This window comes from Hippoglossus stenolepis, chromosome 8 (genome assembly GCF_022539355.2).
Source record: "Hippoglossus stenolepis isolate QCI-W04-F060 chromosome 8, HSTE1.2, whole genome shotgun sequence".
Taxonomy (NCBI): Eukaryota; Metazoa; Chordata; class Actinopteri; order Pleuronectiformes; family Pleuronectidae; genus Hippoglossus; species Hippoglossus stenolepis.
The window spans coordinates 12,837,169-12,865,065 of record NC_061490.1 but is presented as its reverse complement, the minus strand read 5'-3'; the positions used below and the strand labels follow the sequence as shown (position 1 = coordinate 12,865,065).

Below are 27,897 nucleotides of genomic sequence, written 5' to 3'. Positions count from 1 at the left end.
CCACAAGTCCCCCTACTTCATGGGTACAACAGCACATAATAAACCCGATAATGACCTATTGTGTATCTGTATTTCTGTGTGTATGTGTATCCGTGACATTTGTTTTTGTCTCCAGCTATTGCACATGATACCCTTTATGAGATGACATCCACTCGTTTGTGTACTTGAGAGGGACATGCTGACCCATCCTGTTCGCTCTCTCACTCTGCCCTTTTCCTGCTTTCCAGAGACACAACGGGGACATTTTCGCAACAGCATCGGTCAAGCACCTGAGTCACCGGCGCTTTGTGGTATCCTTCCAGCTAGACAGCATCCAGCGGACAGATCAAGACCTTTACCGCTGTGTCACTCAGTCCCCCAGGGGCTCCGGAGTCTCAAACTTTGCTGAACTCGTCGTCAAAGGTAAACACTCCCTCTCTATTTTTGTCTCTAATGTTCTCGTCTGGTCTTCCTCGCCCTTCACTTTCTTTCGCCCCCGAGCATCTTTTTTTCCCCTGCTGTTATTATGATAGCGTGTGATTTTCTGCTCTCCCTGGTCATGGTAAATTACTGACTGTGATTCAAAGATGAATTAAAAATGAAACTGATCATAACAAAGAATAATGGACACACTAGTGTGAAGATTTTCCGGATCACCCATAGGACATCATCTGTGCACAACAGAGAGTATTATAGACCCCTATTTCAAATTGATTATCCACAAAACTCCTTAATCGCAAAGTTTGCGGCCCTCGACGCACACGCCGGCTCTTTAGTCAGCGAATGCAGCGTCTCTGACATGTATTGTTTTCTGAGCTGCAGTTGTCAAACAGGCTGCCACACACAGCTCCTCAACTCCCTGTCAGAGAGCTGTTCACTTGACTTGGACTCCTGCAGCCCCTGTCATATCATGTACCACAGATAGTGACCTCACTCCCATTACTCATTCCAACCCCACAGCCTGACACCACTTTGACAGCATAGTAATGACATGGTTGTGGGATGGTTTGTTGGCATAACGCACTCCAGGCAAAGGGAAGACGAGGAGGGCAAATAAGGATGTGAAAGATTCTCCTTCTCCTCGTCCTCTGCCGCATGCTCCTCCTGTCAGCACTGTTTTTAATGCATGAAGTAAATCCCTTTTGATTGATAAGGAAGCACGGAATCTGTTTAGCATTGTGTTAGAGTCTGGTTTGGTACGGTTCAAAATAAAGTCCCTTTGCCAAAGTGCTACCAACCCAGCAGCTGCCAGTAAACTAGGAGTCAACAAAAGCTCTAAGAGAGAAACCATGAAACCCATTTAATGTGCTCACACTCCCTGCAAATAAGTCCACGTATAGTTCTCGCTATATATTGTAATCGGGACAAAGTAGTTATTTCTGGAAAAGCTCATTCTGCATCGTGAGTAGATGAAGCCGAAAGTCACGTTCCAGTCAACCGGCTGTGACTCTATAATCTATATTACAGGAGCTGAGGCCGAGTCCTCAACGAGACTTTCATAAATGCCTTTCCCCCCCATCGCCCCACTAAGAAGAGGCTAATCATCCCTTTAATATGTTGGATCAACTCATTTCAAAACCGTAGATTGCAGGCAGGAATCAGGATGAAGCTCCCTCATTGCCCCATAGAGGAACAGAAACATGTCCACACAGTGAATAAAGCATTTTCAACTTCCTCCAAAAGGTGCTGCATGTCTCTGGCTGTTGTTGTGGCCTCGGAGTTGTTGATTACATTTGATGGTTGTGTTTTCAGGGATTTTCAGCCTATTAAAGTACAAAAAAACCACTTAATCAAATATAGAGTGGCAGCGTGAGTGATGTTTGGTTTCAGAATAGCTGTGTGTGCTGAGGGAAACGGTGAAAAACACAGCTAGTAATATGCCCAGGAAAAAAAATGAAGTTCAGAATAAAGTAAACTGAATGACCAGAAAGTAACCTGCATATTTACTAGGCCCGTGAACTTTAGCCGTGAAAGAAACGAGTCAGTCGTTTAACATTCGGCCCCACTTGCCGCTTGCCTGTGGCCCAAATTTGCCCTTTCATTATTGGTGGAGTTGCTGATAGAGGAAAGATGAGCTGCTGCAGGCAGAGTCGAGGCAGTGGAGAGTAGAGGTGAGGTGCTGGTTATGTTGAAAGCCCACAGAGAGGCGGACCATAAAAGACAGAGGCGCCTCTGCAGGAATGAGGGATTAGTCACAGCCACAGATTTAACTCTGATCTTTTTCCCATGCTTTGTCCTCGTTTCTTCTTGCATTCCCTCCCCTCCTGCAGACTGTTGTCTGTGTAATTGTTCAGTGGCTCGGTTCTGCCTGTAAGTGACATTTGACCGATGGGCTCTGGAATGAATCTTTGGTTTGGCAGTTTTTACCGACAGCGATGCAGAGTGTCCTCTTTCATGATGGTGACCAGCTGTGAGGACAGAACAGTCGGTTTTAGAGGAAGAACACTCAATCGTTTAGATACAAGGATCACACACACTCAGCTCGCTGCACGCACGGCTGTGTTTTCACTCCATATTTTGCTTAAAATGTATGCCTGCTTCATTAATATGTATGACTAATCTGCTATTTGAAAACCGTTTGACCTGCTCACAGCCTGCAGTCCCTGCAGACACAGTGAGCTTGGCAGTGACACATCCGTTTGCATTCAGCTGATGAGTAAAATTAATAAATGATAAATGTTCTTTATTTATATGGAGCTTTTCTAGTGTTGATGACCACTCAAAGTGCTTTAGGGTACAGTTTTGCCCTTCACACACACGCACACACACGCATCTATGTGCAGCACTTTCTCTATCTCACATCAGTCACACACAGCTGTCTTGGGCAGTTTGAGGTTCAGTGTCTTGCCAAAGGACACTTCAGCATGTGGAATCTGGGAGACTAGGATCAAACCAGAGCCACAGCTGCCCATAATACTATAACTTTACCGGCCTAGAATATGCATGTGCATGTGCTATGGCACTGCCAGCAATCACTTGATTGGTGTTTGAACAGGAAAACGGAAAAATTAACTCCTTCTCATTCCCTCTCCCAGTACCTCCGTCCCCAATCGCACCACCGCAGCTGCTGCGTGCCGGCTCCACTTACCTGATCATCCAGCTCAACACCAACTCTATCCTGGGAGACGGTCCCATCATCAGGAAGGAGATTGAGTACCGCGCCAGTCAGTCTCCGTGGTCGGAGGTGCACGGGGTCAACATGGTCACCTACAAGCTTTGGCATCTCGATCCGGACACGGAGTACCGCATCAGTGTGCTGTTGACTCGGCCCGGAGAGGGAGGAACTGGGCCTCCCGGACCACCGCTTGTGAGCAGGACCAAGTGTGCAGGTGAGCTCATAGATCCCCGCACAAAGTTGTAATCAGAGCAACTAGTGAGGGATTTTATTGACTTTGGCTGTTTAATGTTTTAAATGGACTGTATCACATCATTTATACACTGGGCAATTTGGGGTTCAGTGTCTTGCAAGAGGACACTTCAGCATGGCGACTGGAAGAGCCAGTAATCGAACCAAATACCTTCTGTCTAGTGGATGACCCACTCTACCTCCTGAGCCTGTAGAGGCCTGTTGAGGATGGAAATATGAAATACTTTACAAGAAAAAGAGATTATCCCTCCTCATATCTTGTGACACCTCCAATTCATCTTGAAACCCCCTGAAGGTTCCCAACCCCCTGGTTACTTTGCCTAACATAAGGTCAAGGTTCAGCTTAGGTTTTGATGCTTGACTCAAAACATGAAAATGCTTTTGCTCCAGCGATACACTGGCCAGCTGCTGCTGCTGCTGCTGCTGCTGCTGCTGCTGCTGCTGCATTTCAAGCTGAAAGCACATCATCCACTCCTCAGCTCTTATCCATTTGTTATTCTTGAGATGAATGATAGAGACTGCTTTATCACTTGCATCTTCTCATCGCCCAGAAATTTGCATCCATATGGATCTTGGTGTATGTCCTCCTGTTTATAGAGATAACTGTTTAGTATTTCCCATCTAGGGATTTGTGTTTGTCTTACCAAGAATGAGAGGGCCGTTTTTTTGTTTTTTTTTGATTGGAAAAGGACATTACTCTGAAAGGACCCATTATGCGACGTGTAAAGCGCTTCAGGGAATCACAGCAGCCACTGTTTAGGTGATGCATGACCCGGGGCCTGAAAAGGGGAATAGATTGTGTTGAACACCTGGCTGTTGGATGGAATCCACAAGCACGGGACAGCGACCTGCACCAAGAGGCTGCTCTGTGATTTTCTAAATTGCATTGACTTACACATGTAATCTAGAGTATAATAATACAAATACATATTTCCTCTTTTCATTCAATGGAGTCGTTTCATTACAGATCCTGACTTCAAAGTACTGATGCTACACAGACACACACCAGTCTTTGACCCAACTTCATTCTTTCATTATGAGGCTGCATCTGTCACGATAATCTGCTAAAACTCAAACAGAAGAGGAACAAATTCTGACTCAGTTGCTGTGTGAACTTATCTAAGAAGAAAAGACACATTCGCTAACACTGGAGTTCTCTGAAGCTGAGGCAAGTGAAAAGGAGACTTTTTTTCGCTGCAAGCATGGTAATACTGGTTTGACGGTTATTTAAAAGATAACAGCTGGCTGACTTGAGTAGCTATAGCCTGGAGCAGGCTTCTTCGGTATCTTCTGGAGAAGAGAGACATCTTATATGGCAAGTACAATAAATGGACTAGAATTTGTGGGTTACAGTGGTGAAGACATTGAAGACAGATCTACACTGTAAAGGTTTGGAAAACACATTGAGGGACATGGGTTCAGTACCCACATGGCTTTAGCTAACAATGATATAATAAATAATTAATTATTGTCTATAAAATGTTAGAGAATAGTGAAAATGCCAAATTCCCATATCCCAGTGTAATATCTTCAAATTTCTTGTTTTATTGAAACAAATGTCCAACACAGAGGATGTTCATTTTACTGTCATATAAACAAAAACAGCAACAAATCTTTGTATTTAACAGCCTGGAAATGTTAAGCATTTTTATTTGAAAAAGCTAGTGGTTATCAAAACAATTCTCCACTCAACAAATTAAATAATAGATTTATTGTTTTGGATATATATTAGTATTTATTTTTTGTTTGTGTTTTCTGCTTTTACAGATTATATGTTTGATTCTTTTTTTACTTTTAGTCCGACGTTCATGGGAAGCCTGAACATTTTGTTCTGTCTGCGCACGTCTCCGCTCCTCCATCACAGTGCAGAGTCAGAACACCCAGGGAGGAGAGCAGGACACCAGCCGGCCGCACCCAATGCTCACTGTGTTAAACTCAGTATACATGTGCACATATAGAGCCCAACGAGAACCCTTACAATGCAGATGCATGACATTACTGCTGCCTGCATCTGCAACGTGTGCATCACGGGGACACAAAATGGAGAGCTTTGTGTTACCCAAAGGCAGTCTGTGGATTTGTGTCTTCCATGGTCATCACTCTTTTCTATGCCCACCGGTCTCTTCCTGCCACACGCCATCCCTCACACATCTCCCCACCCCGCTCCACTAGAGCCTCGCTGCCCCCCACCCCCCAAACCCCATCCCACGCCCCTCTCCAATGACATATTAAAGCTACTCTCCTCTCCCAACAGCCAAAGACACCCCTCATTCATCAGGCACCCTGAGTGAGCTCAAAGCCCTCTCTCCCCCAATCCTTGCACAACCCCTCCCCAACTCCAGAGACACAAGAAATTCACAATAAATAAATAAAAAAAGACGGCAGCATGAGGGGGAGAAGAAGAGAAGGGTAAGGCAAGGAAGGCTGTGGTGTGGCTCTGTGTGTGTGTGTGTGTGTGTGTGTGTGTGTGTGTGTGTGTGTGTGTGTGTGTGTGTGTGTGTGTGTGTGTGTGTGTGTGTGTGTGTGTGTGTGTGTGTGTGTGTGTGTGTGTGTGTGTGTGGGGACTGAAACGGTGAAAACGAGGCGAGAGGTGAAGCGAGAGAGGACTCACAACATACGGAAATTGCTTTCACAGTCGCTGGTATCAGTGTTTCTGAAAGTCACCAAACTCAGCATTTAATAACGTATTTACATTTCAACCACTGTTACATTAGCTTGTTCAGCCATGTGGGGGATAAGTAATATTGCTGTGTTTGCTGAGCTGTTAAACGGGGGCATTTAGATGTGGTACAAGCTCAATACAGAGGAAATATAGGTGGAATTAATTTTTCAAGTTTTGTTGTCTCTATTTCTCATATGTAGCGACAAATCAATGAGAAAGTAATGTTGGATTTCTTTTTTTTGGGGGGGGGGTTGATTAGTATCTCACATTTCTGACTGGAGCGTGTCTTTTACACTGAGCTGCATCCTCCACCTGGCGTTTATCACCTTTGTGAACCTCCAGGAGAGTCTATTCACCACCTTGTTCCCAGAGCTCCCCCTGACCCAGCCTCCAAACCATCTGGTCTACATCACTCCCACTGACCCTGCATTCCAACAGTGAGTCCTGGCCACCCTCCCCATCGCTGTTGGCCTTATTAGGCTTAAGCACGAGAAAATAGACGGTGGGTTGTCGTGGTGATTTCACGGAGGTGGTATTTATCCAGGGGAACAGAAGGGATATTTGGATCCTCTTTATATTTAGGAGGAAAGTGAATTTCCCCACCAAAAGCTGTGTCCGGCCACTGTGACTAATCTCACTCTTCCATGGTCATGCTGAATATTCCCCATCCCTTCCAAACACGGTGGCCAGCCCGACTCCACCGTACACGTTTGCATCATCGCCGCGCCGAGCTGTCCTCATGCGGGTGCTGTAAAACTAATGGCCGTGAATGTGAACATGGTCTCCGCCTGGCTCTGATGGCCATCCAGGTGTGCTTGATGAGCCATTGCTGTGATTATCAGCACGGTGCATTAGCACAGCTTGAAGCCTCTGAAGTAAATCACGGAGGAGAGGCGAGCATTTGTACTGCAGGTGGTCCCCGAACTACGTTAATGGGCTTCCACCTGCTGCTGGGTCAAGGAACCTTCTGGCAGGCCCCTGCCCGCGAAGCTCTCAGTCTGTTATAGAGGGAGCCAGCACTGGAGCCCGACTAAAATTAGGCACATTAGGAACACAAGTGTTATGCCTTTATTGGCATGTCGTTCATCATGTCCTCCATTTGGAGCCAGAATTCCCTATTTGTGCACATTTGGGGTGTTTGGATTTATGTGCTCTTGTGTGTTTTTGCTTGCACATGGATAAGAGCCTGGATGTCTGTATAAAGAATTTCCTCCCGTCTGACACATTCAGTTCGGATCCCTCCACGGATGAAGCTCTGCTCCGGCCTGCTGCTGTCCAATGTCACAGTTTTCGCAGAGATAATAAACCAGAACCTGTCACATCCACTCTGACTTCCAGTCTCAAAGGATCAACATGGTGCTCTGGGCTTTTGGCCATGTTCGGGCGGCTGCAGTTTTCACGCCGCAGGGTGCCAGAGAATGGGTGCCCATGGCACACGGACAAATAAGACGAGGCAAGGGGAAGGGACTGGCACAAATGTCCACTTTGACAAAACCTACAATGAGCACACTGTGGCCTCTTTGGCTTTGCTTTCATTAACTCAGCAGTTAAATGCCTCTCTGTATTTAGCTCCCAGACTGTGCAGACTATCAATTGCACCATTAAGACAATCCTCAGTTACACTGAACAATGGAACATTAATATTTCTTGCTGGGTGCAGTCTACTACTTTGCGATTACGGAGCCCACCCATTTATCTGCAGTCACATTACTCTGGATGAGGTTCAGATTAATGCTCTGCTCATATTTCCATCTAGTGTGAGATGCTAGACACCAAATGAAAAGAGAAGGCTGGTGACGGCAGAGGCCTTCAGCATAGACGGGAAGTGTCATAAAATTTTACTTGAAAAAGAATTGCTCTACCGCAGGCAGTAATAAATGCATAAGAAATTGGGCATAGGGCTGTAATGTCTGATAATGTTAGCATGTTTAAATTTATGCGTGTGTGAACGTGCACACATAAAAGAGAGAGAGAGAGAGAGATGGAAGAAGGTAGCAGAGAGATGGAGAGTTATATAGAGATATGGCTGAATAATCGTATTATATGAAGCAAATATGCATATCTTTGTTTTTATGTGTCCTTTCACTTCTACAAAGCACCTTTCAAATCCATTTCCTTAGATAACTCTTGTTTTAGTGCATTAGCTCCTGCACAGTGATGCATTAGCCACATTATTGAAGTTCCCGTCACTAATCTGTGCTGCGGCGAGAATCCCACTGAGTCAGTGAAGGAATGAAGACCTTGGCCAGTAACCTCAAGCTCCACTGATCCCTCTCTGTACCCTGTATCTCTGCTGTCATACCTTGCCTCCCAGGCCCATTACTCAACACGCCCTATTAACGAATAAATCCATACAATACATTATGTAGCATATTGCTTGACAAAAAGGCATTGATTGTGTTATGGCCACCGATTAATGCCTTCATTGATACGGAGGATGTCCTTGGCTTAACTGATCCTCTCCTCAGCTTCAGACGTCCTCCTGAACACTGGCTGGTCTGTGCCTCTGCGCATAGAGGCTCTCTGTGTCTTTCAGCCGGCCATAACAGTTGAGGAGGATATCAAACACAGAGTTGTTGCTCTTTCTACTCTGCGTCACAGAAAGTCAGGGTTAACCCGGCACTGACCAGAATTAACGCGGTGCCTTCTAAAAATATGCGACAGGCCATCGCGATGACCCAGCTGTAAATGTGACCAGCGGAAGTGGATGCCCTTGTATAACTCTGGCATTTTTTCTGTGTGGATTGAACCTCGGGAGGAAAGAAGTATAACTACTGGATGGCCAATTTGCTTTCCGACATGGAGGCGGGGACTGGTGGGAGCATGATGGCAACCCGCAGCCTGTCCGATTAATTAGCGCAATTGGCATGAGCTCCTGCTCTGCCATGGGGATGTGGGAGTGTTGTCCTGGCAGCGAACAGTTGTGATGGGGCAGTACGGCCGCACGTAGGAGGGGAACAAGTGAAAAACTGCCAGGGTTGTCCTGGGACTTCAGTTACACTCTAATTTGCTGGGTGTTCTGTCTAAAATCAAATTTTTGACAATAAAACAAAGTTACCTGTGTTTTCATTCTCTCAAATGGATTATTTTGCCTTCAGGACTTTACTTGTTTTTGTTTCATTTCTGCTCCCGTTATTAGAATTGTTTTTCTTTGTTTTTCTTCTTCAATCTTTCCTACTCCCTCCCAGAGCCCATGCGTGCACTGCGGGGCCTCTCAGCCACCGATCTCCAGTCCAGGCAGTTGTCCCTGCAGTGGGAGAATTTGGCGTTCAACCTGACACGCTGCCACACCTACTCAGTGTCCCTGTGCTACCGCTACACCACGGCGGGAGGTGGCGGCGGCCACAACACCACCGTGCGCGAGTGTCTGGCAGTGGAACACAATGCCTCGCGCTTCACGCTGCGTGATCTGCCACCCTACCACGGCATCCATGTCCGCCTGTCACTGGCCAATCCGGAGGGGAAGAAGGAGGGAAGAGAAGTCAACTTCCAGACCGAGGAGGACAGTAAGTCCCGCTGGAAGATACCGAAAAAGCCGACATATATTTTGTTTTCTGAAACAGTGCAGTGTGTTTATAAGTACATTTTATCTAAGCTCTGTATTTAAGCTCTGTATCCATTTTATGCTGCTTTGTTCTTCAACTTCACAATATTAAATATATATAATTTTTTTTCTCCACTAAAATTATATGACACCTATAATTATATGTCTAGTTACTTTTGAAATTAAGATTTTATATAACAATAATAATAATAATACATTGCATTTACACAGGTTTTTTTCAAAGTTCTCAAAGACCCTTTAAACATAGTGAAGGATAAAATAAGGAAACAATCAATATACTCTAGAAAACAGAATAAAAAACATGGGGTGGGTTTAGCTGGAATGTAATAAGATCATAGAACAATGCTGAAGATTAAACCCAAACTGTTTGGCTTGTGACCCCTTATTAAAAGAACAGTGTTTACTTTAGGCCCCTTGTCAGATGTCCACAAACTGTGAGCAGTTCCGGCAGAGTGATTCCCCCTCTAAACTTCTCAGATGGTTCATTTACATAATTGGCCCAAAGAGGTAAAACAAAAACAAGAATTTGAGTTTAATCCTAAAAACTCCCAATTAATCATTTCACAACCCTTCAGATTTATCTTTGACCCCACACTACACTACATCAAAACCCTGTTCAAGCAGTGATACATCAGTTTTAATATTATATTATCTTCATTTAATAATAATTAGTATGAAGATAAATGTCATAGTCGCAATTATTCTGCAATACTTTTTGATGATAACACGTCTTCAGATTTGAAATGCATGACTTTGACTCTTTAGATCATTTGTACATTTTAGTATTTGTAATTTAACTTAAGTAAAGGATCTGAATATAGCTGCCCCTCCGGCTTCATGTGCACTCTGTGTCAACCCTTCATGCACAGAGAAAGAGAGAGAATTGTCATATTTTAAATTGTGCTCTCATGGATTACTTTCATGTACCAGAATACCTCAAATTATTGAACTATTCCCATAGTCAATGTCAGAAAAGAGATTATCCCGACCTGAGCTTTCCCAGAATCAGACCGATATTGTGACGTTATCTTGTGTTGTGATGTTTTTAAGCTTTTAGGTTTTAGTCAACATAAATCCACTGTATCATTAGTGCTTCAAATATCAATAACCACATATAAATCATGGTTCATCTGTGGTGAATTTGCTTAATATTTCAAAAACGGTAACACGTCTAACACGTCTGCTGGCTACTTTGACTTCTCCTAACACATTAATGCAGAGAGGATGACCCTCTGACTGAGGCCGAATCAGCATCACAAAAGATCCATTTCATTTTCAGAAGGGAAAACATTATATCTGAGACTCCGGCAACCCCGAGATAGGATTTGGTGCTTCTTTCTTATCTGCTATTATTCCTTTGTGCCGTAGCACATTGTGTGGACAGCGGCTTCGGGAGAAATCAATTCTGCAATGAAAAAAAATCAAAACAAACAAGAATCTTTCAGAAATAGAAATATACTGAGACTGATAAAAAAAATAAAATGTTTTTCTGAAGTGATAAAAGATGGAAAAAATAAATATATACTTATAGTACATGTCAATTATAAACGTTTTTGCCGAAAGCCTTAATAAGCAGCTCTTTCCTACAGACTCACTATATTCAAAAATAACGGTCGACTCAGCTGTTTGGCTCCTGCTTTAGCCTCAGGCCTGAATCTCGCATAACAGTCTCCCTCAGTGCAGCGCTCACACAGACTGTGGGGACTGGAGCTGCTACTGAATGGCCCAAAAAACTGTTAACACAGTGTAGAGTTGGATGTTCAGACGCTCAGTGTCCCCTCAGTGCCGTTCAGAAACAGGTTTGTTAGCAGGAGTCTGACATATTCATCAATGTATTTTAACCCTGACAGAGGAATGATATGAAATTATAATATCCTTTTCATATATTTTCTGCCTCTGTATTGTGGTTACATAATTGATGCAGTTTATAAATTAACTGTGTCCTTATCTGATGTCCTCAGCCTGCTGCTCTCCGGCTGTCTGAGCGTCTCATGTGGTGCATTGTTCTGAGCCGCTGTGACATTCACTTCTGTGATATTGACAGCAGAGGCTCACCATGGGATTAGCACTTGAAATTTCCCCGACAAATGTTTGTTCTGACATTTTTGTTTACAGTTCCCGGAGGCATAGCACCGGAGTCGCTCACCTTCACCCCACTGGATGACATGATCTTCCTCAAGTGGGAGGAGCCTGTCGAGCCCAACGGCCTCATTACACAATACGAGGTGAGTCCAGAGAGACACTCTTACTGAATTTCTCTGTCCTGTCACTTACTCTGCTTCCAGTCATGCACTGAACTCCAGACTGTATCCTGAGATGATCCAGAGAGGCTGTTTGTGAGAGCGCAAATGTCAGCCCCATAGTAAAATATCCGGAGAATGTCCAAATGAGCCCATGTGAGAGCAGGATAGTCTCTAAGGAATTCACAGCGAGCGAGTGGGCATGTCAATGACGTTTCGAACATGCGATTGACTCAAAAAGAGAAAACAAAAAGAATACAAACATCTTGTACGAGTCTGAATCGGACAATGTCCTGCTGCGTCCTTCATATGTGAAAGGCAAAGTGCAGAGAATGTCCAGACCTAATTTTCTAGACATTTTCTCTTCGTGTCTTAAAACGGCTTTAGAAAATGATTGATGATTGTAGGAGAAGATGGGAAATCATCTGGTTCAGATGCATGCATGCATCGCAGTAACAGTTAACTCGAACACGGAGTTAACTTTAAGATTGAAAGTCCATTCTTCACCGTAGAGACAGTAGTTGAAAGAAAAGAATCTCCCGACAAGGTCCAATGAGCAGCTGTTCCCGAGCTCTCCGTCATATTGCTCAGTTTTCCTGTGCAGATAAAAATTGCCCGGTTGTCACTGAATTGACCTTTTGCTCCCCCTCGGTGACTGTCACTACACCTGTCAAGGCTCCTCTCACACAACACATCAGCAGTTTACAAAGACCAACTGTGGCAGATTTACCACTTACACTCAAAACCTTTGAAGCAATGGGACCTTGAATTTAGACAAAGACAAAAGCGGTATCATTATTCCTAGCCGGCTGAAATGAGATCACTAGCTGATGATCAATACGGTGTAAATTAATAATAAAACAACATTGTTCTTGTATAAGCGAGCGGTGATAAGAAGTTAAGGAAAAATATTAAATGAATTATTTTATTCAAGCGTTTTGAATGTTTGGAAAAACAAAGGTTTCATTTTTGCTCATATTCAACGTTAGTCTACACCTACACTTTGCCCTTGGAGCCCCCTCGAGAAACGCTGGGTTAAATTACTACTAAAGCCAATAGGTTCGATATGCTTATGTGTAGCTAACCAGTTCTGCAGCAGACCCACACACTGTTAAATCCATTCCTTGCCCTTTTGCTTTTTGGATTTTTTGGACTTTAAATCTATTGAAATCTATAGTTTGACTGGCCCGACTTACTGTAGTGAACACTTGCCTGTCGAAGTTCAAACTTCAGTTTTTCCAACTTAAAAATCTTAAAAATATAGGCATAAAAAAATATAAGTAATGTGATTGCAAAGAACATTTTAAATGTGAACATCCAGACAAAATGAGCAAACTCCATAGGCACTGCTGAGGAAGATGGGTGATATAATGTAAAGCTCTGGAATAGCTACTAAATGAACTTTGTGGTCAGACAGTTTGTTCAGAGAGAGAGTTTTCTGTGCCAGCACACTGTGTTATTTTGGTGAAATTATATTTTAGCTGATGCCCGAATTCTAAAATACTCAGACAGCACTTTAGCAGAACATCCACTCATAACTTTGGACTCAATATTTATGGCAACGATAATCTCAAGCATCACTACAACATTTTTTTCCTTAAATTTAAATGTGCTTTGGTTGATTTCATGCCCATTGCAAAAATACCTTCTCTCTATTTGGTGACCCATAATGTCAAGTGCCACTTTAATTGACACAGATATGTGTGTAGTCACCAAACCTGCTTTATATTCTCCTTCTCCACCCAACGCTTTAATGCAAGGTGTGCTGTGCCTATATGAACAAAAGCAGCAAAGTTAGGATACACTTTCTCTGACCTTGTGCATATGGCCTAGCACTTATCGCTGGTCCCGTCCCGTTAAAATAGAGGCCAGTGCCATTATTTAAAGAAAAGTCACTTGCACATGTTGCGCTGTAAGCCCTCCATTTAGAGGATAATGATTTTTATTTACTGTATGCTCTGTCAGTGGTTAGATAGCCGTATGCCTGTCTACCTATCCTCAAGCCTTTTTTCCTTCGCTGCTCTTGCAATGTCGCCTCAAGGCTATTTTTAAATAGGATTAGTGGTTTGACATATAAAGTGAGGGCTGCACAGGGTTTTTTAGTATGTTGATCTCCCCTGTCTGACTGTGAAAGCTTTATAGAGAGCTGCAGAAATCCTTGTCATTTCTCTCAGATTAAACCATTGACCACTGCCTGAGCTTATCGACCACCGTGCTGTCCTGCGAGTGCTCACTGCTCTGTGCGCTGTCAGGCTCCTTAAACGTCTGCCTTTGTAGAGGAAGCACAGAGGTCTGCGTGTGTTTAGACACTGGACGGCTCATAATTCTATCTTCACACTAAGGGGGCATGAGCAGGCATTAAACTCCTGGAAATCAGGGCGGCCTTTGGTTTGGCTTGAGTGGCAACCTCAGCGTGTGCATGTGTGTTTACTACAGGCATCGCGAGCGTGTGTGCTCATTCCTTCAGTGAAGTGAATCTTTTCCGGCTTTAATGTACTGTATATGCCAATATGCTCACCCTTGTCTGATTGCAGCAAGGTCATCTCCTTTAGCTCTCCACTGCATGGCACTCTCATAGAAATTCTGATGACAGCGTCACGCAGGCGAGGCAAATCACCTCTTGAGAAAACAGGCAAAGATTTCACTTTTTTAAAGGACACTCATGCACAACAAACCAAACACTTAAAAGTATTGATTCAAACACTTGAATACACATTTTCACTCTCTGGTGTCCTTGATCTGTGACTTTTTAGTATGCATCAATTAGTCTGAAAATAATTTGCCACTCACAGTACTTTTTGAAAATCTCGAGGTATGACTTTGACTCAACAATGTCAATGCCAATCAGTCCGTCTTGGTCTAAAACTATAAATCCACATGAGCAATTAAGCGCACTGATTTAGAGAAGCAAATTAATTTCTGAGTGTAGTGAATCATTTTCAGGTTACTACTTAAGTCAGAGCCATGATTGTTGATCAGTGTAAAACAGAAAACTCAAAATCTAAGCTAATGTTACTCGGATTTGAACCCTCTGTTTTTTTCTTTCTTTTTTCGTCCCAACAGATCAGTTACCAAAGCATTGAGTCGTCTGATCCAGGCATCAACGTCCCAGGACCTCGGAGAACAGTGTCAAAGCTGAAGAATGAGACCTACCACATGTTCTCCAACCTCCACCCTGGAACCACTTACCTAATCTCGGTCCGAGCTCGCACGGCCAAGGGCTTCGGCCAGACCGCCCTCACTGAAATCACCACTAACATCTCAGGTACAAGCACCGCTGACTAACCGAGCGAGGAGGGCGGGTGAAAGCCGCTGTAAAATCGTGAAACAGAAATGGAAACGGGGAGCCTCTCTGTGTGGGGGGCTGCTCTCTGCGCCTTCACTGATGCGGCGTGCAGCTACAACACAGGCTTCACCCTCCTCATGCTATAATTAGGATCTGGATTTCTTCTCTCTCTTGACCTCAGTATCTTTCCCCCTCTCTCCCTCTCTGAGGCAAACCTACTGCTCCCAGAGTGTAAGAACTCTTTTTGCCTCTCCAAAATAGTGACACACTGTCATCTCTCAGTTCTCAAGACATAAATTAACTCGTAGCAAGCAGAGGAGCGCCACAGAGGAGAAGCCGCTGTGTGTTGTGTATAAAGGAAGATGCAGTACATTCTCGGGACCACAATGTCACCTCTGAGAGTCTCCCAGCTTATTACTGGTGATAGAAATCCAGCTTTTGTGTTGCCATTTCCTTTTAATGATGCATTTGTGCTTGTTAAGGGACGGGATTACACCTCTGAGGAGCGCACAACACGGCCACTCCCACCGTGCGTCGCTCGCACATTTACCCTCTCGCTGCTCCTGCTGGCCCCTATCTCTGTTTAGAGAGTTTTCTTAATTACAGATTTAGAGCGCAATCACCGCTGACTGGCTGTATGTCAGACGGAGCGCTGGCACAGAGTCAGACCGCAGATAGAGTCCAAAAGTCTTTGTAGATCATCCTCAACCTCCACCACTGGCCCACGGTGCAGAACATTCACTTACACTGAGCGTCTCTCAAATCTGCACTGACAGCCAGCAAACACTGAACACCTCCAACAGCTACTACTGTCAGCATCTTCAAGCAATACCCAGCGCAGTGCATCCATCCACACACATTTCCTCACATACACACAAATATGCATATAGATGTGTGCAACACCGTGGCCGATACACAATTATCCTTCAAACAGACTCTATCTGGCAGCAGGCATCAAACCCGCTTTTAGTCCTGCAAACCGCAACAGACCTTTAATGTCAACAAATGCACATTCAGGTTTCCTTAATGCCTCACCTTAATTGATGTCAGCTCTTTTCTGCTGCGGTATTAGCGAACCGTTTTTTTTTAATGTGATAATCATCGATTCCTCATGAATAGGTTGCTCTCCTTCCCCTCACTAATTGACCAGTGGTATAAGAAGAGAAATGTGCTGCCACATCTCTGGGGAGGGGCACAGCTTTAGCTAAATCCTTTCAAATGAGAAGACCATTCAATTTAGCCCCACTTCCATGACTTTTAATTGGACTTGTATCCAAGACAACTAGGAGGGAGAATTCCAACAGTGTGCTGAATATGAGGATATGGGCAGTGGGTATATTAGCACTGTTAGCGGTTTATGTGGGGAAGGAAGGGACAGCTCTTTGCCACAATGAAATGGTCTGTCAGGTTCACGAGACATTGAGGGTGTGAACTTTTATATGGAAGGAGGAAGCGGGAGACAATTAAAACTGAATTAAGGAGGTATAATATAGCACTAGGCAAAAGCCACATGCATATTTGTTTGTGTGTGAATGTGTATTAATTATTTAGGGTAAACTCAGTGTGTTTCTTTCTGTCCTCAGCTCCCACATTTGATTACGGAGACATGCCGTCCCCCCTGAGTGAGACCGAAAGTACAATTACTGTCCTGCTGCGTCCTGCTCAAGGTCGAGGGGCACCTGTCAGGTGAGGAAACCTTCTTAAATCTACACGTCATTTTTTTGTTGTTGTACAAAACACAACTTATTAAAGGTGCACACCACGTATCCAGCACATACCAGGTGGTGATTGAAGAAGAAACCGTGAAGAAAGTGAAGAGGGAGATCGGGCTTCAGGAGTGTTTCCCCCTGCCCATGTCTCACGGTGAAGCCCAGGCCCGGGGGACACCACACTACTACACAGCCGAGCTGCCACCCAGCAGCCTGCCAGAGGCCAGTCCCTTCACTGTGGGCGACAATCACACTTACAACGGCTACTGGAACAGCCCTCTGGATCCGCGCAAGAGCTACCTCGTCTACTTCCAAGCTATGAGCAACTTCAGAGGGGTGAGTGATTGTTGAGTCCCTACCCGTGGTGCGGCAGATCGGCTGCAGACATTTACATTCAGAGTAATTCTGCGCCAGTGTTGTTAATGAGTATGTGTATTTGCTAATGCTGTGGGTGACAATGTAGGACAGTTGGCATTGTCTGGGCTCACAACCCTTGAAAGAGTATTTAATGCTGTGAATGGGCTTGTCTGATGGAAACATATTCCGCTGGCAGTGTAACTACTGTGAAATTATGTATGTTTGTATGTGCTTTGATTCTATGCAAACAAAAGATGTCTGAAACGCAGGATTACTTGCATATATTATTTACAGCCAGAAAAGCTGTGATTAGCTGGAAGTACTCAGAGTCAACAATATACTTCATTCAGCTTTTATTGTCTTTCCCTTATTCTGTTCAATTCGCTTCTATTCTATTCCTGTTACTTCATTAGACGGTCCTTTCATTATTGTCTTTACATACTGCTCCACAGTTCCACTTACTTCTTTCGAATGTAATGTTATGGTTTACATTACTGCATAAAGATAATTAGTTACCAGGGAAAGTACCTTTTGAGTTCATTTAAACATAGAGATATTATTTTAGTGATGCTGAGTCTGTTACACAGACACCTCTCCAATTAAAATGATCTATCTTTGTACCCATTATCAATATAATGAGGTATTGGACCAAAGAAACACAATTATTGTTTTTTGATTTGCCTATTTATTAAGTCAGCAATACTGTTTGTGAAATGTGTAAATCTTCACACCAGCACGACTGCAACTTTACGAATATATTTCCAGGAGAAAAAGCTTGATTGAAATCTTTTAATGAAATTTTCCAACATATGCATTTAATCATCACAACATGACACATTAGGACAATCAACACCAGGAGGTTCAGGCAGCAAAGTGCTGCTCGAGATAGGAGGTGAAAGACTTCCACACTTTAAAAGAGATGTGCCATAATACTTTCCACTCAGTGTAATACAGGTTTGCCATGTCTCCAGTGTATCAAATCTAGCTCTCCTGCCAATAATGACAGAAAAGCTAAGGCATCACACTGTGCATCTGTAAGAGCAAACACTCCAGGAACTTCTCCAAAAAATATGAGTACCAGGTCTGGTCATATCTCCTCACTACAGATAACAGAGTGTTTTAAAAAGGGCCGACGAGAATGGTACAAGATTTGGGCAGCTCCAAAACATCCAGCGCAGGGTTTCATCCTGGTGACAGCAGCAGCAGATTTGATCTGTTCCAGGGAACATCCTTCACAGTGTGCTCCTGGTGAGGTGTAGTCTATGTGAAACCTGCAATAGCAATGAACCATCTGTAATAGATATGGATACTGAATGAGTTCTTGAAACTGCAAAGTGCCATACTTCCTCAGAAATTTCCATCCTTAGAGATAGAGATCCCTTTCACATGTTAATCCCTTCCTGAATGACAATTGAGAGGAGGAGACATGGTGGGAATACAGCACAGACTTAGAAACAGTATCTGTTTCTACTACTATACTCTAGTAATACTGTGATACCCAATAAAACGCCTTTTGAATATTAGAATCCCAATAATAGCGTAAAACATTTGGTAATGCCAATCTGCTTTGTGTCTCTCCAGTTCCTAAACCCTGGGATTAGTTTACTTCAGATCAAAGATAAAATCATCTTGTTCAATTCTTTAAACTAATATTTTGTGTTAAAAACAGCTTTTTGAAAGAAGATAAAAAAGGCTGCCAATCATTCTAAAGTTTATTCTACCAGCTAAAGAGCTACAGAGGCACATCCATTGATTTGGTTCCATTTTGTGACCTTTTCCACTGCTGATTTCAAATTGTATTTAAAGAAATCTTTGAATTTGGGTCTTACTGATTACGATGTAATGAACTAATTTAAATGAAAATCAGTCAGACTCCATGAAGTGTGCCTCAGTGGTAACTGGAACCACAATGCTTTGTAACAAGTTGATTGTATAACCTGATATTTAAAAAAACAGTGATTACATCGAGGGCTTTGGGGATGGAAAGGTCAGCTTGAGTAAGATGCAGAATTCAATTATCTGCTTACAAACTTAATTTAAGGGTCCGGCCTCCTCTCCTGACTCCTTTCAATCTGCTTCACTCCTTCTGGCTTCAGCCAGGTGTATATATGTCAAAAAGAAGTGGGGCCAACAGACACCCCTGTCTGGTGACTTGATCTTTGGCAAAAAAACAAGTCTGTGGTGAGGCATTAAGAATTTGAATCCAAAAGCAACATTTTTGATCAAAGCCACATTTATTTGAATATGTGAACAAATAGTTATATTTCTGTGAGTGTCAAGAGAAAGAATCACCTGCAGAGACACCATCCACTGGACATATAGAGAATGTTAAATAATTTGTGTAAATTACCGGAAGGGTCGCCCTGAGATGAATCCTGATAAATAATTGGGTTTGTGACCTTATCAAGCTTCACTCGAGAGCAAACTTGATTCATTCCTCAGGGGATTCTTGCCCTTTGTATGTAAAACTGAAATGATACCTTCTGTCATGCTCTGTAATCATGACTTCTGAAATGTTTGTAAGGACTTTGCGATAGGGGCTCATTTCTGTGAATGCAATTCAGTATGAAACACATCATTTTACCACTTCTCATTTATGTGATTCAGTTTCTTTCACTCATGCAGACTGATCAATGTTTTCTTTTTCTTGCCCACGAAAACATTTCTTTCAGTTTCTAATCACTGGACTCCGAGGTGTAGCGCTCTTTGTAGAATTACTTATAAACATGTAATTGTGATCAGTGATTCTGCCGTGAGCCGTTTGTCTCTCTGCTATACAAGTAGCTCCAACAGATTGACTCTGTTGATTGCAGAGAGCATTTCACCAGCCGTCTCCTCATTCACATTATTTTTACCCCAATCTGCTCCAGGTCTGAATCTGTGGTTTAAGTGGGGTGTTCTATTTACAGGCATACGCTCTTCATGTAGAGATTGGTCAAAGACAATGGCCATGATCAATAGATTTTATTTCAGAGATAGACAAATAAACCTATTCTGCTCTTTCTGCAGGCATTGGAGGCAATCATGTCCCCACAAAAGGGACATCTACTGTCTTTACATTCACATCTAGATAAAGACATCTATACAAACTATACAAACTTATTGCCAGCTAATCACTTTGGATTCAGTAATTTTAGTATATTTATCATTTGCGAAACAAGGTTATATGCAGAAAGTGCTGTGATCTGAAATAATGATGTCCTTTTATCCACAAGAGGGTCGCATTCTTTATCCATAAATAAGAAATTGATTCTAGAATAGGACTTGTGCACTGGGGAGAAGATTAATGCAGCCTGGATAGAGGGTTTTTTTGTATCTCCAAGCATCAATAATTGCATTAGGTCTGAAGGAAATTCTTCATGCAACAAGCAGACTTATTTAGTGCTCCACATGTGGGTTTTGACCAGTCTAAGGGGGATACACCATTGGACTATCCTCTTTCTCGCTTTATGGCTCTAAAATATCACTGAAGATTTCCCTCTTAAATTATAGGAGCAGCTTGCGTCTCCAGTCGTATTCTCTAACAGGACAACTTAACTAACAGGCCAGAGGAGAAATAATGTCTTCTGTCCGAATTGGTCTTTTTTCATTAATAACTCTCATTCTTAAAATTCCACCACAAATGCTCTGACTGACCTGGTCTCTACCTCAGAGGTCAACGTTTAAGTGCTGCATTCTCCAATCTAAGGCAGCTCTTTAAGTAAAGGCACCAGATAGAAATGTTCTGTCTCTCCTTCACACCAATTATACACAGATGACACGGTCGGGACCTTGCTTCTTTTGTTCCAAATGACCAACGCCCAGTTTCAGATGGATTTTCTCTTGATGCACGGAGGTAATGACCTCATACATGACCGCTCTCTGCCTCCTCTGAGGAGGTCACACAAACCTCCAACATGGTAACCTGGGTACCTACTTGCTCCTTTGTGTTTTTATATTCCTCCCACAGGTCTTGTCCTTGCCCTCTTGATGTTCTTGGCCTGCGTTTCCGTTTTCTTGTCATTTCTTAAAGAAACTCAGTTTTCAATCATCTTATCTTGCAGAGAATAGCTATCAATCCTCTCTGCCAGCTCTTTCGCAGTAGCATCCGTGCAATGCTTTGCTGCATGACCTGTGTTTTGCCATGTGTGTCAAGAATGTGGCATTAGCATCCCCAAAATGATTTCAGATATCCCCAATTGCTCAGAAATTCTGAGTAAATGTCTGTTCTGGTGAAGTGCCTGACCTTCCACATGCCTTCGAGCTGCCTCAACCAGAAATCCAAGCTGCAGATGTCCATTTCGTGATAAGTTTAACGAGTAACCAGCATGTTTGAATTTTTAGGAATTTTAATGTACTTGTACTTACTGCCACAGCGTAGTTGCTATACACCAATCAAGGAGGTTATGTTTTTTTGCAGATTTTTTGTTGGTTTGTTTGTACATTTTGTTAGTTAGCATGATTTTGCAATTTCACTACTGGACGCATTACCACAAAAATTGGTGGAAGGATGCCGTACCCATCAGAGAGGAAAGCAATGGATTCTGGTGTGAAACTGGAGCAGGGGGCTGATCCATGAATTTCTCTATCACATTCTCTAACATTGCAAATAGGACATTTTGACCAATTTCACAGTTTTCCCAGGGAATCATTCATAGATCTTGATGGCGGAGGTGAGTGCGATTCTAGTTCTTTATGCAGTTAATTAGTTGAGTATTTAAAGAAACACTGTGGACCAAGGTGACACTAAATAATCTCTGCATTTGTATCAACTTTAGTCTTGTTTTAGCCGGCAGATGGTGCATTATTTCACACTTTTTCCCGATCTAAAGCACACAAAGCACCTCCAGACTCCTGTCACACCCAGAGGACGCCACATTACCTTTTCCAAATTCTATTACAGGAAGAGCTGCTTCCTGGGTGAGGCAATTACTTAAAGATAATTGGGCCCAGGTGCAGATGATCAGAGGCAGAAAGCTGCTGCCTCAATATTCACAGACGGAGGCGATGTAGCTGAGAAATGTTGCCGCAGGTAACGCAGCCCTCTGAGATCATTTGCTGGGAATAAATACAGGCATGCTATGTTCCTGCCCTGTCTGACTTTTTGAGCCACATCAGTAGATGGTTACTATGTGATCAAATCACTGCATTTTCCTTTTATTGCTCCTCCCCCCCCTCCATTGGACATCTCTGTATCACTAAGTTCCACGAAGGAAGAGCTGGGTGGCTCATCCCCACCAGTAGCATCTTTTTCCAGCCCAGTGGAGAAACACACGGAAGGAGTGCAGTGTGAGCACTTCACACAACTCGGCAACTAAGCATGGGATTAAATCGGGGGAGGCCTGGCTTTACCGGCGGATGGGATTAGGTTTTGTTTTGCCTGGCAGGCGGCCAGCCTCCATGACCCACAATGAGTGGACACAGTGCCAGATCACACAGCCACCACTGTCCCTGGGCAACACTGTTGCTTTTGACATGGAAAGACACAGACGCAGTCAGAATCGGTGCATCAGTCCTGCCTCGGTGCTGTGGCTGAAACAATTCAGTATTAGTTTACTTTGAATTCACTCCTGCAAGCACATAATTACAGCTCGATTCTACTGTCGATATTTCAGACACAAGGATTTTGTGGATGCAAAGTTGTTAGTTATGTGGGTTAGTTGTTTCCTGTCTTTTTTTGTCTTTCCGTTTGGATGCCAGCTAAGAAACATTTTGTGATTTAATTTAAGTAAATTACTTCAATACATTCAAAGAGCCGATTGTTGGTGGGCACATACTCAGCCATAGTAAGGCACAGAAGACATTTTAGTGCAGTTTTATCCACCTGGCCCCCTGGTATAATGTCCATAGAAATCCAGGAGAAGTCGATGTGAGAACAGAGCAGGGAATCCCAGATTCACCGCGAGCGAGTGGGGGTGCTGGTGACGCGACAGACACAAAAATGAAAAAATAACAAAAATAAACAAATATCTCCCGGTGAGAAAGACACAGACGAGGACGTCAAATGTGTTTGTGGTGATGAGAGCTGACGACAGTGTTGTGCGGGTTAGGGTTAGTGCGAAAGACACACTGCGCCTAAACTCCTTAGCCAATTCTCCAGATTTTACCCGTAGGTCATGTCTGAAAACGGCTATAAAGTCAAATGAAGTTATCATCGCAGCTGTTAAACCCACTCACAGACCAACAAATAATCTGACACAGTGGCCTTTTAGCCTCTTTTTATGAATATTATTAACATTACAGTGTTTTTTTCTTCTCACAATCTTTTTGACACTACTCACTTCCAAGTGATAATGAGAGAGTCTATTAAAACCTCCGAGCAGATGTTCAGGTTTAGCTGCGTCACTCTGTGTGGACTGGAAAGCTTCAGCAGTCTCTAAATATGTTTGGTGCTATTTTGTGTTTCCTTTTGTATCTTGTCTTCCTGCTCATCCTCAATATGCAATTATGTATTTCCAGGCTTTTTACGTTTTAGCGCCGTGCTCCCGCTGTCACAAAAATGTAGGCCGAAAAAAAAGGAGAGAATTTTAGCATTCTAAATTTGATTTAGTATGGAAGTCTGAATGCATTCAGAATATGCAAGTGTGGGATATTTTTATAGCAGGTTTTATTGTACACAGAAGGAGGTAAACAGAATCACTGTATGCCCATTTTAGAAAAAAACAACTCTTGAAGTAAAAGTGTTTCTTGAAGCTGTTCCTTTCTAAGAATGAAACATCAGAAAAGAGTCATGAAGTATTTTTACGTACTTAGAGTAAGTTAGTATTTTTGTCATGTTTTAAAACGTAAACTGAGGTGTCAGCCTGCTTATTTTTAGATTTGAATTGTATAGAGTATTACTTCACAGTCCGCCTAGTGTGTTTAAGTTTGTGTTTGTCTACAATGCCTTTGTGTAGATGCATCGTTGCACTTAGTCCTCGACAGTAGTGGCAGTAATGGGAATAATTTGAACAGTATATGGGATCCATAATATTTGGCATTTACCCATGCTAATTATCTGGAGAGCGGCTGTCAGGCCTCTCTAATTACTATGATTGATCCATCTGAAGAGGGGCTTGAATCACTGTGGATGCAGACTGTAGCTTTTGCCCGGACACAGCGCAGCCATTTATATTTCCAAACTTCCCCCTCACTGTCACACACACACACACACACACACACACACACACACACACACACACACACACACACACACACACACACACACACACACTGTAAAACCTTGAGCGTGTGCCTTGTTGCGTGTTGGCATTTGTGTTTCGTATTTAAAACTGCCAGGAACCACGAGCCCCTCTGGCATGACAGGCACAGCACAGTCAGACATGTGATGTGTGTCCCACAATCTGGAGCTTGCCTATTAACTCTTGTGCTGAGCCAGCAACACACTGATTCTGATGTGCTCATCATAGACTCTGCAGCCATCCATCATAACACTATTCTTTTATCATCTACAGTAAATGATTGTAAATGTTCTCTGTCTTCATTTGGCGAAGCAAGTGATGATTGAATGTATAATTTCAAATGCCGCCTATGTAAAATAAACAGCGTCGGAATCTGCTGTTGGACTGCTAATGGACAATGTTTTCCGATAATTGAGTCAATCTCTCAAAAGTTAAAAGCTGCCAGTCAGCGTTTCTACAGATACAGTAGAAACACAAATGAAAATTATGCATATCTCAACATTACTTTTCAATTTGAAGTGCATTTTTTTTTATCTACTGTATATAACTGTATTGGACTGTATTTAAAGATAGACGACTGCTCCCCAAAAGTGAAGCCAAAGTGTGTAGCTGCAGTATAGGCCATAAACCCCCTCTTCTCCTTCGTGTCAGCAGATTGGACATTGTCGAGTGCGTGGATCGGCCCAGGGACCGCTCCATGTTCACTACATTTTAGACTCATCTCCAAAAGCGCAAGATTCCTGCGTTCGTATCCAGGATATCTTGGCTTCATTTCTGGATAGTGGGAGGAAGTGGACACGTATTGTCCATTTTTATTAACTTAAGTCAGGACACAGAATATCATTCATAGGTTGTAAATAAAAATAAAAAATCATATTTATAATGTAATTCATTTTTTAGCCATGCTAGTGTCCCCATCATGAGAAATTGTATTTGTTCAATACTTTGGTTTATGAGCCTATGACCAAATACTTTCATCCTGATCAGCTGCAAATGTGCTTTGTGTTAATGACAAATGTTGACACAGTGAGCATATTAACATACTGTTGTTAGCATTTAGCTCAAATGATCGTTTTGCTGAAATACAACCTCACAGAGCTGCTAGCATGGCTGTAGACTTGTGTAAACATTCTGAACGACATTAACTGTGTTTGTATCAGTTGCCTGAACCCTCGACATTAAATCGTAGCCAAATGTAAAAGAAAAGGCCAAACAATAACAATCATTACTCTTTCCTTAAATGTTAGGAGATGTACTGTAAATAACATTTATCTTTGGGATGAACCTGATTGCTATACAGGTCAACATCTTTTTAAGTTCATATAAATAAAAGAAGGCGAAACATGTCTGGAATAATATTTACCATGGGTAAACCCTCAGTGTTGTCTGTCTGACAAACCAAATGTTTGTACGATTTATGTCTGTATTTTCAGATAAAACTATCAGGTTGAGAATTTATTGAAGTGTTTTTCAGCCTGGAAAAAAAATTAAATTTTTAGGAAAGTGTCTTTTGCTCATTTCCGAATGGGCACATTTGCATGATTGTCCCATAATGCCTGAATTAGCATCTGTAAATCTTAATTTGATAATGCATCTCCCTGAAAGAGGTGGCAGGATGGAATTGGATTACAGACTTGGATCTCATTAGTGCTGTTTGACAAAGGTCCTTTTCATAACACTGCGATGCCATCAGCTGAAATTTGAGTAAAATTAATTCCTTTTCATAGTGGTGCATCGGTCTGAAACCCTCCTCTTAATTATGCTCTCTCCCTTTCAACTCTCGTCCTTTCTCCTTCAGCGAGAATCTCTAATCTTCTCGAACACTTCACCACAGCGCTCAGATTTTCAGATAGTTTGTAATCTTGCGTCATCAATAGGACTCTCAACTCATGAGCTTTTTGTCCGTTTGTCTGTGTCTCTATCAGGAAATAAATAATGCTTTTTTATAAGATAAATTATTTCAACACACTCATATTTGGTAATTCGAGTACACAGAGGAGAGACAGTAATGTGATTCCAGATGTGGTCCAGAGTGGGGAGTAAATATGCTTTAATATTCATTCAGAATGTGTATTTTACCAGTGTTTATATATGTGTGTGTGTGTGTGTGTCAGCTCAGTACCTTCCTGCCAACCTCTTTTGTTTTCTCCTTTCTTCAAACAACACTCTCTCCTCTGATGTCTCTGTTTTCTTTCTCTTTCAGGAATCCAGAATAAACTGCATCCGAATCGCTCGCAAAGGTAATTCAATATAAACATTTCTCTGACCCTGTGACCTCGAAGGCCTTTTCCTGCACTGTTCCGAGTGCTTTGCAATCTTTGTTCTCCATGATTGGAAATTAAGGTCCAATTGTAATGGCGTGCTTTGCTATAGTCTCTCCTTCATTGTTATTTACCTCTCTGTCAAGTACAAAGGTGGGGGCGGGGGGGGTCATCGACAAATTTTCTCTGACGGTCGTAGTTGTTTAGCAGTGGGCCTCAAAGAAAAGGGCAACAAGCAGGGAGGGAGGGATTAGAGGTCAGACTTTCATCCTGTTTGTTTGGGGGCAGATGCTGGGACACGACGTATCAAAGGCAGCCTCTCTGTTCTCATCAGCGGCTCAGTAGATGGCTACATCTGAGGGCTTTGACCTCTGTTTGGTCCAGAAGGGTCCTCCAGATCAAAAATTCCAGATGGAGCTACCTCGGCCTATCACTGCGAGAAACCCCCCACCTCCCTCCCCTTGCCCGCCTTCTGCAGCTCAGGTCTTAGATACAAAGGGACATGAAAAGGGCAGAGAAATTGACTCTAAGTCCTGATGGCAGGAGAGCCCCTGTGCCATAGTACACTGTCAGATCATGCTGAATAAAAGTCATGTATTTATAGTTTTCATAGCACCGCTACAGTAAGCAGAGAATCTTGCAAAATAAATTGACTTGGCGGGTGTTTTTTTTTTGTGAAGGCCTCTTTTTGTGAGTGAAAAAAGGAAAGAGATGAGGCTCTCCTCAAGCATAAAGCCAAAAGGCAAGGCCAGCCATTTCTGCTCAGCGTCTCACTCCATCTGCCCTCACAGACACCCGGTTGGGCATTGATTAATTATGCTTTCTCAGAGCAATGGGCTTTACACTGTGCTTGCCTCTTTTCTTCCACAGTAAGCAAAGAAAGAAAAAAAAAAAGAGAAATGCACACGGAGCTCTAGTGGTTGTAAAATGATTGTATTGTATTGTGTAAGAAAACAAGATATAAGGGAAGATACTGAAAGAAAGAGATAAAAATGCAGAGTGGAAATAAAATGAGTTAAAACCTAACACATTACGTCATCCACATGCAGGGATGAATAATACAGGGGAAAAAAAACTCTAAAAGGTAAATTCATAGGGAAAAATCTCCGGGTGATATCCAATTTCAAGGTGCAAAGGGTCAGAGGAGTTTCTTGTTGCTGTTTGAGATCCCTGTGATCCCTCTACCATTTCCATAGCCTCTGCATCATCGCTTCCTAAGCCGTTATTATCACGCAGACCATCAAAAGTAAAGTGGAGGCAAATGATTCTGGCTTGGATAACAAAGCTGGAGATTACATTTCAACTTCCAGG

General features: G+C 42.8%; 1 protein-coding gene across 7 annotated transcripts in view; it reads left to right on the top strand.

Annotated features, from left to right (window-relative positions):
• The window catches only part of ptprub (protein tyrosine phosphatase receptor type Ub), a 160,989-nt gene that overhangs the window by 98,862 nt on the left and 34,230 nt on the right, over window positions 1-27,897 (top strand). For all 7 annotated transcript variants that reach the window (XM_035163526.2, XM_035163525.2, XM_035163523.2 and 4 more), the window contains exons 6-13: window positions 228-402; window positions 3,015-3,308; window positions 9,197-9,514; window positions 11,689-11,798; window positions 14,877-15,078; window positions 16,683-16,785; window positions 16,871-17,144; window positions 26,529-26,565. In XM_035163526.2, coding sequence (XP_035019417.1) covers window positions 228-402; window positions 3,015-3,308; window positions 9,197-9,514; window positions 11,689-11,798; window positions 14,877-15,078; window positions 16,683-16,785; window positions 16,871-17,144; window positions 26,529-26,565 — 1,513 coding nt within the window. The remainder of the gene's footprint in view (window positions 1-227; window positions 403-3,014; window positions 3,309-9,196; window positions 9,515-11,688; window positions 11,799-14,876; window positions 15,079-16,682; window positions 16,786-16,870; window positions 17,145-26,528; window positions 26,566-27,897) is intronic.